The sequence below is a fragment of the Erythranthe guttata genome, chromosome 7 (genome assembly GCF_056151865.1).
Source record: "Erythranthe guttata isolate IM_541 chromosome 7, IM_541, whole genome shotgun sequence".
In the NCBI taxonomy this organism is placed as follows: Eukaryota; Viridiplantae; Streptophyta; class Magnoliopsida; order Lamiales; family Phrymaceae; genus Erythranthe; species Erythranthe guttata.
The window spans coordinates 14,861,851-14,875,860 of NC_142539.1; the positions used below are offsets into that span (position 1 = coordinate 14,861,851).

At 34.6% G+C, this 14,010-nt stretch overlaps 3 protein-coding genes across 3 annotated transcripts; 1 reads left to right on the forward strand and 2 right to left on the reverse strand.

The window, feature by feature from the left end:
- The first annotated feature begins 2,627 nt into the window (after window positions 1–2,627).
- Window positions 2,628–4,401, forward strand: LOC105950586 (uncharacterized). The gene is made up of 2 exons (XM_012973952.2): window positions 2,628–2,815; window positions 3,738–4,401. Exons 1-2 carry the CDS (start codon window positions 2,683–2,685, stop codon window positions 4,379–4,381), a joined length of 777 nt encoding a protein of 258 aa, XP_012829406.1. The 5' UTR covers window positions 2,628–2,682; the 3' UTR covers window positions 4,382–4,401.
- Window positions 4,402–6,267: 1,866 nt separating this feature from the next.
- Window positions 6,268–8,621, reverse strand: LOC105950547 (polygalacturonase). The gene is given in 5 exon segments (XM_088820362.1): window positions 6,268–6,495; window positions 7,284–7,509; window positions 7,794–8,083; window positions 8,186–8,341; window positions 8,343–8,621. Coding segments are annotated over 5 exon segments (1,179 nt in total).
- Window positions 8,622–10,122: 1,501 nt separating this feature from the next.
- On the reverse strand, window positions 10,123–12,454 carry LOC105950539 (acyltransferase GLAUCE). Its single transcript, XM_088821036.1, has 2 exons — window positions 11,950–12,454; window positions 10,123–11,214 (listed from the first exon to the last, which is right to left on the reverse strand). Exons 1-2 carry the CDS (start codon window positions 12,403–12,405, stop codon window positions 10,324–10,326), a joined length of 1,347 nt encoding a protein of 448 aa, XP_088677162.1. The 5' UTR covers window positions 12,406–12,454; the 3' UTR covers window positions 10,123–10,323.
- Between the last annotated feature and the right edge of the window lie 1,556 nt (window positions 12,455–14,010).

Here is a 14,010-nt window from a genome sequence, read left to right on the forward strand (position 1 = left end):
ACCCCACCGACCCTGAAGTGCCCGTCGTGCAATTAACAAAAGCGGCCCTAAAGGCCATGTTAGGCAATATGGTGGACAAAAGACTGCGACTGAGGCAGTGGCCCATTTATATCGCCACCATCAGAGGGTGTGGCCCATTTACATCGTCCTTCTAGAAACTTAACGGTTTTAATTTGTATATCAAAGTATAATATATCTTAAAATGCACCAAATGCTCAATATTTGAAAATGTATAAATGTTATTTTTAGTAAATATAGTTGTACATATTACTATATTAATATATTATGCTTGAAGTCGAATATATGGTATTTATTTAAATTTGATATAGAAAAAAAATTAAAAATAAATAAAAATACCATTATCTTCTAGAATTAGCTAGGGTTTTGAGTGTATGATCATTATTGTTTGTTTGGATTGTATATACAGTCAGATAAGAAACTTGTTTGGTTTTGGATTTGTATTGGGATCGTTCCAATTTCCAACTAACAGCGATGTGAAATGACACTCAAAAAATTGGTTTGATTTGATCACAAACCAAAAAAGGAAATAAAAAGAAATTGGACGGTGGAGAATGGTTGATTATATTGGTCGGAACTTAAAATAGTATAATATAATGATTGAGCACGTGCAGATAAAAACAGTTGACAAGTTGCAAAGATATAAGGGTGAGAATGTGACATTACCCCGTGCCAGCGCGGGGTCGAGGCCCCTCCCTTACCATCTAACATGTGCATGTCTCAAATGTTTAGTTTAAAATAAATTTAAGGTCCCTGTAGTATTCGTAAATACAGCCGTATCCCTGAAACAATTACTAAAGTCAAGATTTCATGTTATGGTAACTTAAATGCACTATATTTGTTTCGCGCGGGGCCGTTACTGCTACCATAGACGAAAATTTATAATAGTTATATAAAATAATAAGAATTTAAGAAATGTTAGGAGAGAAATGTCACTCTCTAGCTCTATGTTGTCTCCACCTCTGATACTACAGGGACCTTAAGGTTATTTTAGCATACTTCAGAGGTGTATGTGTAATTTACCCTATTTAAAATGTTTAATGTAAATAGTAAAAGTTAATTCTTGTTGGTACGGGAAACAAATGTATTAGAATCTATGTAGCACGGAAACTTCAACTTCTTAACGTTTCCGTGTTTTGAATATCTTAATCACGCCATTCAAATTACAGGATTTTTCAACTCCAAGGGATCGGAGTACACGTACAACCTCGCAGGTCTAAATTATAGATATACATATACATTCACATATGCATACTTTTATATATATATATATATATATATATATATATATATATATATATATATATATATATATATATATATATATATATATATATCACTGGAATAGAATACATAATTCAAGTACAAAAAATGAAATTCGATAATTCACATAATCTCATTCAAAGAAGCATAGACAATCTAATCCATTATAAGTACTAGCACATAGATAGTTTAAAGAATAATTTATTGTTCTAATTATAGACTAGTCATTATATATATTACTCATCAACTACTCTAAGAATGGTTCCTCGGTGTAACATAATACCCTATGTAACTTGATCTATATTCAATATTATGTTAAATAATCCCTCGAGTTTAACTCTACTTACAAAGGATACTTTAAAGTTTAATCCAAGTAATTTGCTTTTAAGAAAATCAGACAGTTTATGAAACTTCAACTCAGTACTTATTGCATGGGTCCAAAATACCCCTTTAAAACATTTTTACAAAGTAGTTACCCGATTAAGATATATAACTAAAATAATACAGTAGTATGGTAATAATTCGAAAAACAGAGCAAGTGACTTCAAAAATACCTAATAAACTTTTCTTTCTAAAACAATTCTTATGGATACTGCGCCAAATAATATTTATTTAGGGTAAATTACACCCACACCTCTGAGATATGCTAAAATAACTTTAAGGTCTCTATGGTATCGATAATTACATTTACCTCCTGAAACATAGTTAGAAACTCTAATGAGATAATGCATTGAATACGTTATTCCGTTAGGGTTATAACGGACTATTACTTTTAGCTAGTGGTGGAGACAATATAGAGTTAGGGGGTGACATGGCTCCCGCAACATTTCTTAAATCCCCCATAACTCTTTGTTGTCTCCACCGCTTCCTGAAACTAATAGTCTGTTAGAACTCTATTGGAATAACGTATCCAATGCATTATCATTCCAGTTTCTAACTATGTTTTAGGGGTGATCAGTGTAACTATTGATACCACATGGACCTCAAAGTTATTTTAACATACCTTAGGGATGTGGGTGTAATTTACCCATTTATTTATTATCTATGTGTATTAATGAGGTGCTAGTGTGTGTTGCAGGGGCGTACTTAGGAGTATACTGGGTGGCCCCAACCCCCCTATAATTTTTTTTTTAATTTATTTATTTGTTATTTATGTATTAATTAATGCACTTTTATCATCCTAAACTTCTAATTTTATACATTTTAGTCCATAAAAAAAAAAATCTTCTCATAAATCACCCCCATATTCTAGTCCACCCAAGAAAAACCCTCTGGGTCCGCCCCTGACGTGTTGTGTGTGTGAGGGAGACATAACAATAGAGTTTTGTATATTTATATTTGAGTCCAAAATTGCAAATTAAACCTTCGTCAAAAGAAAAAAAACACATAAAGCAATAATTAATGGGGAGATCACCTTGTTGCTCAAAAGTTGGACTGAATAGAGGTCCTTGGTCTGCTGAAGAAGACACTCTGCTCACCACTTACATTCAACTACATGGTGAAGGCCAATGGAGATTTCTCCCCAACAAAGCTGGTAATCTTATTTATTGCAATTAGTGTTTTTTTTTTCTTATACTTAATTCAAGGGTAGCTTTCACCTAGCTGCACACACATATACATACACATATACATGTATAATATGTGAGTACATTATTATATATGATATTCGATACATACGTATGCAGTGGCGAATCCAGTATTCGAAATTGATAATATTTTAATTTTTTTTTTAATAATTAACAATTAATAAAAATGATGGATTAAAAATATAAGCTATTTGACAAAACCCCTTCATATATTGAATTTCGTCTTCATGATATTAGTCATAAACCCAATTAACTCGAATTATCCAAAATGCCTCTATTTAATGAAATTGAACATATTATATTGTTATGGAAAATCAATTAATTTTTTTTTATATATATCAAATTCCCCTAATTCTCTGCGTCTTACGCCATTTCAGTTTCTGTTTTTCCAATTCTTTTTGATTTTTTAATGGTTTTCCTTATTTTAATTTATAACAAAAATTGGTTATTCATTATTTTTTTTTAATTTTAGTTTTAAATCGATAATGTTTAACTTTTTTTGAAAAATCCACTACATATCCATCGAAAACCACTATAAATTTATCGAAAATGACTAAGGAATTGTAGTTAAAATTACTGTGAAATTAACGTACCACATTGATATTAATGTAATCCATTACAAACTTCCGAAATCTACGTAGAAGCTTGTCTTGTCAACGGTTTTTAGGTAGAGTTTGTCACACATAGTTAGCTAGCCTAGTGTACTGTAGTATACACATCTCGTATGATTTGCAAGCTATTAATATACAAGAGTGTAGGTTTACCATATTCACTTATATGATTGGTTGCAAGACCCTTCATTACAAGAGTCTCGGATATATGTATATATTTGGCCCCCATACATAAAATCTTGGTTCCGCCACTGAATAGGTCTGTTGAGATGCGGGAAGAGTTGTCGACTGAGGTGGATGAATTATCTTCGGCCGGGACTAAAAAGGGGGAATATAAGCGAAGATGAAGAGGATTTGATCGTACGGCTCCACGGGATTTTGGGAAATCGATGGTCTCTGATCGCCGGCAGATTGCCGGGTCGAACCGACAACGAGATCAAGAACCACTGGAACACATACCTTCTCAAGAAACTCAAGAACAACAAAGATTCTCCCGAATCTCCAAAAACAAAGAAATCTACCGCCACCGCCGCCAAAGGCAAGAAGAAAAAGAAACCGAAGAGGAAGAAGAAGAAGAATATAGTAAAGGTTGACGAGGATAAAATCGGCAATAACGAGAAATTAATAGAGTTGAGTGCTCAAAGTAAAAATGAAAGTAATAATCCTCCTAAGAGTAAGGTGTATATGCCGAAGCCGACAAGAGTTTCGCCTGGGTTCTCATATGTGCCGCCGGTGGAGGAGTTGCCGCAGCTGTTTGGGGTTTTTGGTGGCGACGGAGAGGAGGAGGAATTTGATCTCGGCGGTGGTTATATTCTGCCGATGCTCCGCCCCTCGGATTCATTAATACCCAGTGAAGTGGACATGCTGGAGAAAGTTTACAATGAATATCTGCAGCTTCTATAAACCAACAAAGAAAAAGAAAATTATTATTAAATAAAAAAGTGTGTGTAAAATAAGTTACGTTGATTTTTTTCGTAATTCGATCTTTTAACTCAGTGGTGATCGTAATTTACCTTTATATTTAACTACTGCGATAAATAAAATGTCTAGAACCGACAGAACAGTGCATTACAAGACTTTTTGAATGGAACACTTCAAAAAGGAATTAGAAATATGAGCTTAGTATCTGGAACTTCTGTGTAATTTCTAATGGCTAAGAAAGTCCCTATGTTAAAACAATTAGCATATATCCCTTGTTTTACATAGTCAACGATATTAAGGTCTCTACGAGCTGGTCGTGTGATATAGTCGCCAAATGTGAGACTGGGGTTCGATTTTTTTACGTGAAAAGACCAAAATACCCTTTAAATTATAAATTTAAAAAATAAGCCCCAAATAAAGTTTTCAATTTTTTCAGTTCAGTCCCTTGAAGTTTCAGAAAGGCCCTCTTCTTCCTTAAGTCAGGGACTAATTTGTAATTTTCCAAAAACTGAATATAGTTGACCGCCGCTCTCCTTCCGGTGAACACTCTCTCCGGCCTCACCTCCCTCCATATCCTCAGCCTCCGCTTCGCCCCACCATTCCGACGAAATTTGGTTCGGTTTGGAGCTAAGATTCAAGCTCATTATTCTTCTGCAAAAAACACATCAACAACCCGTGAAATCCAAGAAAAATATTTGCCCATCGAAAACAGAGCTTTTTAGAGAGAAAAATCCACGAAAAAAGCTATTTTATGCATTTTTTGACGTCTTCTCTGGGCGTCTTCCGATAGTAGCCCACCATTATAGTCTTATAGGCAGTGGCGGATCCACTATAATTCTAGGGTGTGCAACTGCGCACCCTTGATTTTTTTAAAAAAAATTCCTTATATACTGATCCAATATATTATGTTAGAATATGCGAAATGTTGACAAGATAAAGTTGTACGTGGTTCAAGTGGTAAGTAGGTACATTTTTGCAATGTTGTTAGAACCGGACCGAACCGGCCGGTCGGACCGGTTCAACCGTGACCTGGCTTCGAAGCAGTCCGATCTGACCTCTAAACCCGGAAAAAAATGAAAATCGGGGTCAAATGACCGAAATCCGGTTCGACCGAGTAAAACCCGAGAACCGGCGAGTCAGTCAAAAAACCCGGTTTTCGGCCAAAACATCTCAAATCACCGCTAAGTTGGTTATTTATGACTAGATTTGAGTGAATCTACACGGGACTTAGTGATGGGTGGCCGGATCTAGTCATGAGTGGTCGAAGAATTGCCGGATTCGGTCATGGGTGATCGAATAGCGGTGGTGAATTGCCGCATTAGAAGAATAAAGAATGGAAAAATATATAGTAAAAAGTGGTGTGAGATTGATAAAATTGAAAATAATAGGTGGAAGATTAAAAATGTAAAGAAAATAATATTTTTAAAATATTAAAATTAATAAAATAATAATAATATATTAAAAAAATCAAAAACCCAATTGATCCGGTTCGACCCTATAAAACCGTGACCCAAATGGTCGTCCGGTTCCATGGCCGGTTCGGTTCTGACAACATTGCATTTTTGTTTAATATGTCACAGGTTGAGTTCTACTATATATCTACAAATAAAAATTGTTTTTCTTATTTAACTTTTATTTATTAAATTTTCATTCACACTACATTTTCTCTCAATATTTTTCAATTTTTTTCAAAATATAACTAGAGTGGACTACAAGACTTTTTGAATGGATCAACGAAGTTTACTTTTTACTTATAAACCAAAAATGCATTAAAAATATATATGTATTATAACAATTTTCTCAACAACTTCAAAAATGCCCTCCAATATACGAGCAAAAATAGCACTACATGATCTCGGAAATTAAATCTACAAACAACCTTTTGGGAAGACAAAACCAGCACAAAAACCTCGTGCGTTTTCACAATCCGAGAGTGTAGGCTTCTTCAAATGGTTTATGTAAGTGAGATCAATGTTCTTTAGTTCTATTCCGCGACAAGGATTCGTCGAACTGCAACGCAATGTTACCGCTTTATGCGACCACGATGTTCCTCTTATGCTTTCGAATCTCACTTGGCTCACCGTCACCCCTGAATTCTGCATGCAGTCGAATATTCAAATATAAACATCATATATATATACACACACACACACATATATATATATGTGTGTGTGTGTGTGTGTGTGGGGGGGGGGGGGGGGGGGGGGGGGGATTACAGTTTTCATCCCTCAAGTTTGCACCGATTTCACATTTGGTCCCTCATGTTCCAATAATTTAACATTTTGTCCTTTCCGTCAATTTACCGTTACTCCGTTAGTTAAGACAGTGATGGGTACACGCTTGATTCTGTTAGTTTTAACGGGAAATTGACGGAAATGACTAAAAATGTTGAATTTTTAAAACATTAGGGACCTAATGTGTTTTTTGTAAACATGGGGACCAAATGTGAAATCAGTGCAAACTTGAGGGACAAAAACTGTATTTTTCTCTATATAGTTTTGGTCTCTCACGTTTGCACCGATTTCACATTTCGTCTCTCATGTTCACAACAAACACATTTGGTCACTCATGTTTCAAAAATTCAACAGTTTTAGTTTTTTCCGTCAATTTTCCGTTAAAACTAACTAAATCGAGGGTGTGCCCATCCCTTCCTTACCTGACAAACTAACGGTAAATTGACGGAAATGACTAAAACTACTAAATTATTAAAGCACGAGGGACCAAATGTGTATTTTGCAAACATTTGGGACCAAATGTAAAACCGGTGAGGCGTGAAAACTGTATTTTTTCCATATATAATATGTTACTTATAATATTTTTTTTCATTCAACTTCGAACAGCCCTCGGATAAATATTAAATTCGGCGCTAGTGTCGTAAATGTACCTTAGGAGAACAACTCTGATGAGGGCAATAGTCTTGATCAATGATTATGGGATTCGAGACGTTTTTCATGACGAGATTCTTGAATAAAAGATTCTTCGCATATCCGTCACTTGCCCTCGGCCATGACTTCACCCTAACGCCGTTTTCTGTCTTTACGAAGATTGAATTCGTGACGTTCACATCTTGCACTCCGTGCTCCCTTGTATTTCGACCTAGACTTCCAATGCTGTCAATCAAATTAGAAAACAATTTTTTTTTCAGATCCAAATTTTTTTCTCGACATAGTCGAATCGTGAATTTGAAAATCAGAACGAAGAAAAAATATTATAAAATTGGATTTTTGAATGATCAAAATCACCCATTTTGATATCCTAAAGCTTCCTAAATCATTTAAAGTATTAGAAATCGGAACCAAAAAAATATTTAAAGGTCAGAAATTGCAGACCATAATCGACGAAATTCAAAAGTTATTTGGGCTTGGCCCATTTCAAATTTAATTTCTCAAAGTACCTGATGCCATGTCCGGGCCCACATGAAATTTTATCCACCCGCAATTTCATGGAGCCCGGCCCGATGGATATGCAGTCGTCTCCTGTCCCAATATTGCTGTTGCTAATCGTAATACCCGTCGAAGATTCAATGTGGATTCCATCCGTGTTAGGGCTTCGACTTGGTGCAACGATTTTCATTTTTTGTAAAAACATATTCCAACATCCGTTGATCGAAATATGAACTCTTTGGCTGTTGAAAGATTTCAAACCACTAACTAGCACATTATTGCATGATTGGAACGATATCGACTGCAAATCATCGCATTCAATAATTAATTACAAAAAGGAAAAAGGGTATTTTTCTGACAAAAGGAAATATGATAAATGTAAAATGTGAAATGACCAACGTACCCTTGCTCCGAACGGACAATTGTTTCCTCCACTCTTACAAGACCACAAACTAGAACCTTTAGCATTAAGGGTACCACCAAAGATCGATAGCCCGTTGACTCGATAGAACATAATCCAAAACTCATTAGAGCCAAAAAATCGATAGTCATTTGGCGCAAATTAAAGTTCCGTGTATTAAGAGCTTCATATTGCTTTTGCATGGACCCGTAAACGATATCGATTTCACCAAGAATGTTCCTTTTGGAACAACCATTACAGCAGCTGGTACATCCGAGTTGCATGCTGCGTTCCAAGCTTTAAGAAAGGACGATGTTGAGTCCGTTTTTCCATCTCCTCGTGCCCCAAAATCGACAACGTTGTATGCTGTCGCCGTACATAGTTTAATTGCGATAGCGACGAGAAATAATTTGCAAGAAAATGGGACAACATTAGACATGATGTTTTTCTAGTGTTATTCAAAGGTGGTGAGAGAAAAAATGAAACTAGGGTTTGAATTTATATACTGTCTAACTCATGTCTAGAGAATTTTAAATATTGATGACTAGTTAATTTGATAATTAATTTCTTGTACCTATTAATAAAACCAATTAATTGATATCAGTATCAGATTTTGTTTTTTTGAATAATTAATTATAGTTTATATTTTTTTTGGAATTCTATTCCAAATTAGTCATACATATAAATTCATATCAATATGGCACCGTTTATATACCAACTAAATCATAACTTAATTAATGAATCTTGATCCATGTGATTTCATTTGTATCACCTCAGCATAATTACACAAGATTTATTAGCCGTTTTGCTTTATATGTTGATATCTAAATTCTAAATAAGTTATCAAATAATAATTTCATATCGTAGATTTATTAGTTATCAGTTTGGATTTCAAAGTAATGTACACAACAAATTTGGGCTCTAGTCCAAACATGATTAGTTAATTTCTTCCCCCCCTCCCCTTTTGGTCAACTAGTTAGATCAGGCTCCTCTTAGGGATGACAATGGGTCGGTTCTGGAGCGGATTTGTCTAAACTCGAGATCTGAATCCACGAAATAATATATAAAAAACTTCTTTTGGCCTAAACCCAGACTCGCGCCAACCCATACCGAATTAAACGGTCTAACCCGCCAGACCTGCTAGCTACACCGGTTAATATCGAACAAAAAGTTTAACATTTTTTAACTTCATAATATTTGTGCTTGTATATTTTAACAAAAAAAATCTCAAAATTAAAATGTAATACTTTGGAAATAATTTAAAAGCTTGTATATTTAAAAAAAAAAGAATCTCAAAATTGAAATGCAATATTTTGGAAGTAATTTAAAGTGAGTAATAAAATTATCTAATTAATTATATTTATTAACTTCTACAAAATATAATATATTTATACGGGTTGGTTCTAGATCGGTTCAATAAAATTCGTAACCCGATCCAGAATCATCCGGTTCTAGGAACTAAAACTCATTACCCATCAAGAATCGTTTAACTTACACAACTTCGCCCCAACCGGGTCGGTTTGGAGTCTCAGACTCGAAAACCCGCACTCATTGCCGTCCCCATAGCCGCTCATGACAACACAAAATCTTGTTATATCCAAACCACATTAAACTTGTGTCTCGTTTATTTATGTTGTTACAAATTGTTTTACGAATTGTTACAACACTTTACGCAACAGTAACGAATAACTGAATCTAACACAGATAATTAATATTTGCACGAAATAAATTCTAACAGTCCACCTAATTTTTATTTGGCCCACCCAAAAAATTAAGTTAGTGCAAAAAAGTCGGAAAAAAATTTGTTTTCTTTTTCATCTTTCCTATTTTTATGTTTTAATTTGTCCTACATTATTGAACAAAAAAATCCTTACAACTTCTTTATGTAAGCTGCTCTTGAACCACTGAAAATTTCTTTTGAACCACTGAAAATTTTAAACTCATCATATAACAAATTCTTAGACTCGCTACTGGACATTTATAGTACACAACTTACACATATATCCAAAATGAAACACTTTAAATGAACAATCAAAACCAATTAAACACACAACAATAAACCACACAAAGAACAATATTACATATTTGCATGCACACATCAAATTATTCATTATTGATGAATTTCCAAACTCGAACCAATATTATATTGAAGCAAAGAAGTCATGAAAAACAGCCTCAAATTTTTCCATCTCTTGAGAAGGCAAAGCCACCATTGCACCCACACCACCATCAACGGCATCTCGAAAAACCCAACAAATATCCTTCCGATGATTCACCACCGGACAACTGTATATCGGCTTCCCCCATGCATACACCACCTCATGAAACCCTAATCTAAGCCATGAGCTGACCATGTAATCCCCATGAGGAATCCCTCTATTCAACTCCAACCAATCAAAAGCCGATTTCACGTACTCGTGCGTCATCTCTTTAGCCCCTTCGGTGATAATCTCCACAAGTTTCGAAAACGGCCCGTTTTTTATCTCTTCGTAAGTTTCCGAAACTCCCAAGGGAAGCACTGCGTTGGCCGAGTACGAAGATGGCAATGGGGGGTTCACCCTTGGCCTAATGTCAATAACATTGAGCAAAGTCGAAACCGTATCTTTATTATACTCGATATTGCCGGAAAAGGCTTTGCACCGCCAGATGAGGGCCGCCACCACCGAAAACGTGCTAATTTTGGCAATTTTGGAGCTCTTAGAAATATTGTCCTTTATTTGGGATATTTGACTTGTGGTGAGTTTGAAGATTTTGAAGTCTAGTTTTTCTATACTGCAATCGAACACGGGGGGGCTTGACCCCGGGCCCACAGGGAGGTCGAGCTTGAGGAACTCGGGGTGTGGGAAGGACACGTGAGGTGGAGATCTAGCGGCGAGAATCCGACGGTCGATGTAGGGTACACTAGCTAAGGGTTTGTTTTCAAAAGATTGGGAGGCTAGGTTTTCGATGAATGCTTTGGCGCCTAACCCGTCGAATAAGATGTGATTCGTAGACATGCCAATTGCAAATCCACCACACTTGAATGAGGTAATCTGCAAGTTGTATTAGAAACGTGTAAGATCCAAACGAATATATCTAAGTTAAATAAGTTTAATTTAATCATCGGCTAATGAGATCCTGCACCTGGTGAAATACACTATGTAGTTTTAAACCGTAGATCTACATTAATAACTATCCACTGATCATACACATGAGTGTATGTATTATTATGTGTACATCGGCGATTAAAAATTACATGATGTAGTTCTACAAAACCTTTAATCATCCATTTTCTCCCCCATAGGTTTAGCTTGAGTTGTTGAAAAAAATATTCTAGTATATTGAACAACTTAACTTACCAATTCCAAATTTAATGTATTATTTGCAACATATGTAGGTGGAATATCACGATCATACGGTTTATTCCTAGTCACCCAGGTTTATGAGATCCTACACCAAACTCACTATGTGGTTTTAAACGGTAGATCTACATAAATAATTACCCACTAAGCACACATACATATGGGTATGTGTAAATCTAGGGTTTAAAACCGTAAAGAAATATATAATCTAAAAAACCTTCATATATACAAATTAAAGAAACACAATTTTTTCATACATATAGAGACGATTTTGTAGAACCTACACCTGGTGAAATGCACCACGTAGTTTTACATCATTGATCTATATATAATAACAAACACCTATGTGGGTAGTTATTTATATAATGTATTTAACCAGGTGTAGGATCTAGAGAGAGAAAGAAACGCATGCATATAATAATCTACCTGAAAAACACAGAGTGGCTGGTCAACTTCAGGTGGCAAGCTATCCAATCTCTGCACAGCCAGCTGTCGATATCCGAGGTTCGGATAAACGAGGTTCTCACCAATCTCATCAAGAGAAACATCGGACTTAGCCACCACAAAGCCAGCTCCCGCCGCGTTACAGGCTATCTCCAGCCGGCCCAATTCCCGGTTTAGTTTCAGTCTTCCCGCCATAAAATCGTACGGCACCAGCACCTTCTCCAGTGCAGTTCGGAGCCTCTCGGCCACTGTTTCCGGCGGGAAATCTGGGTTTGGCTTGAAGAAATGGGCTGTCGGGATATCGTAGTTCAAGATTTGATCGATGTTGGACAAGAAAATCGATTTTTTCGGTGTTTCTTTGTATGGGAAGATAAGAGAGCTTTCTTGTAACTTGACCTTTAGGTCTTCCATGGAAGGAACTGCTGATAAGGCGGCCATGTGTAAATATATAGTTTGAAATTATACTATACTCAATCTTGTTCTGAAATAACTGATTTATATTTATAGAGTTCACTTATTTATATCCCAATTTTGTTATTAATACTGGAGTTTATTGCAATTAGTACCCCTGTATTATATCGAATTGCTGAAAAACTACCTTAAGTTATTTTATATGCAAAATTACCACCATATATCATTTAATCTTTTTTAGTGATTATTTGAGTGTTAAAAAAAATTGAATTATTAAGAGGTCTTTGTTTTTGGTAACAAAATAACATAAGATATTGGAAAAAAAAATGTATTAGGTGATACGTCCGTGTGAAAGAGGTTGCATAAATTCGTGATTGAATTTTGACTTTATTCATGCAAGTGGTGATTTAAATGAGAGGGAGATAATAAATATAGTTTGTATATATACTCAAGGCCCGGTCTCATTAGGGTTGTCCATGGGTCGGTTTTCCCACAAACCAACTCATTTTTTACCCATAGTTTTTTACGGATAATCAACTATCAACCAATTCGTGCAAGTTGGTTCTCAATAATGGTTTATAATCTACTAAAAAGTTGTTTAGTCGGATAATATCGGCCACCCAGTTTTATTTATTATTTCTTAATTTTATTGCTTATCTAATACTGACTAAACTCAAAACATATGAACCTAATTTATGGATATTAACTATTGTGAAGTATTGAATTCATGTTCAGTTAATAACACATAAAATTTCAATATGTTGTGTAGCTATTTTAATTTTAAGACACATGATCTGAAATATTTGAATTTATTATAATATTGTTGAACTATTTATGTTTAATTGCAGCACATTTAGCTTAAAAAAAATTAATTTTTTTATTAAATGTTGTTGAACTAATTATTAATTGAATAATATAATATTGTTTTAATAATATATTCAAAGAAATGATTTTTTTTTAGAAATGTGGATGGGCAATCAACCAACCGACCCGTCAGAACTACAAAGTTGGATGTCAATCCAACTCATCTAAGTTGGGTTGATAATTGTTTTCAATATTTACCATTGTTGGTTAGCTGAATTGTATTGGTTTAATGACCGATAATCAACTAACCCAACCCACGAACAACCCTATGTCTGATTATAGGCTAGAGAAGAATCTGTTTATGATCTTCCATTTTTAGAGAATAAAATAGTATTGAAAATATATACACAGTTCAATAATTTCAATAACCATAACTATACTGTTTTACCCACTTTAAGTATTTCTTGGAATTCTATACACTTATTCTTGCAATTGATGTGAATGATATGTCTTTTATCAATTGTAATTGTAATTAGTTAGATATTGAGTTCTTCCAAATTAATTTTATCTATTTCAAGATTTTACATTTTTTTTTCCTACAATCTTTGTATTTTATAATAATCTACATTGTCAAGTTTATATATATACAAACTTTGATATATATATATATATATATATAATTTATTAGTTCCACCTAATGTTATGACAATGTCATTTTTTCAATAGTTTAATGGAGGGTACTATCGTCCATATATAAACACTAGATACTATTTTCTTACTTTGAACAGTAAATCCGGGGACTTTTACTTTTACTTTTCAATAGTTTAA

Coding starts and splice junctions, on each gene's coding strand:
- LOC105950539 (XM_088821036.1), bottom strand. CDS start 12,405: ATGGCCGCCTTATCAGCAGTTCCTTCCATGGAAGACCTAAAGGTCAAG. Junction 11,215..11,949: donor AGCCACTCTGTGTTTTTCAG/GTAGATTATTAT, acceptor TACAACTTGCAG/ATTACCTCATTCAAGTGTGG.
- LOC105950586 (XM_012973952.2), top strand. CDS start 2,683: ATGGGGAGATCACCTTGTTGCTCAAAAGTTGGACTGAATAGAGGTCCT. Junction 2,816..3,737: donor ATTTCTCCCCAACAAAGCTG/GTAATCTTATTT, acceptor GCCACTGAATAG/GTCTGTTGAGATGCGGGAAG.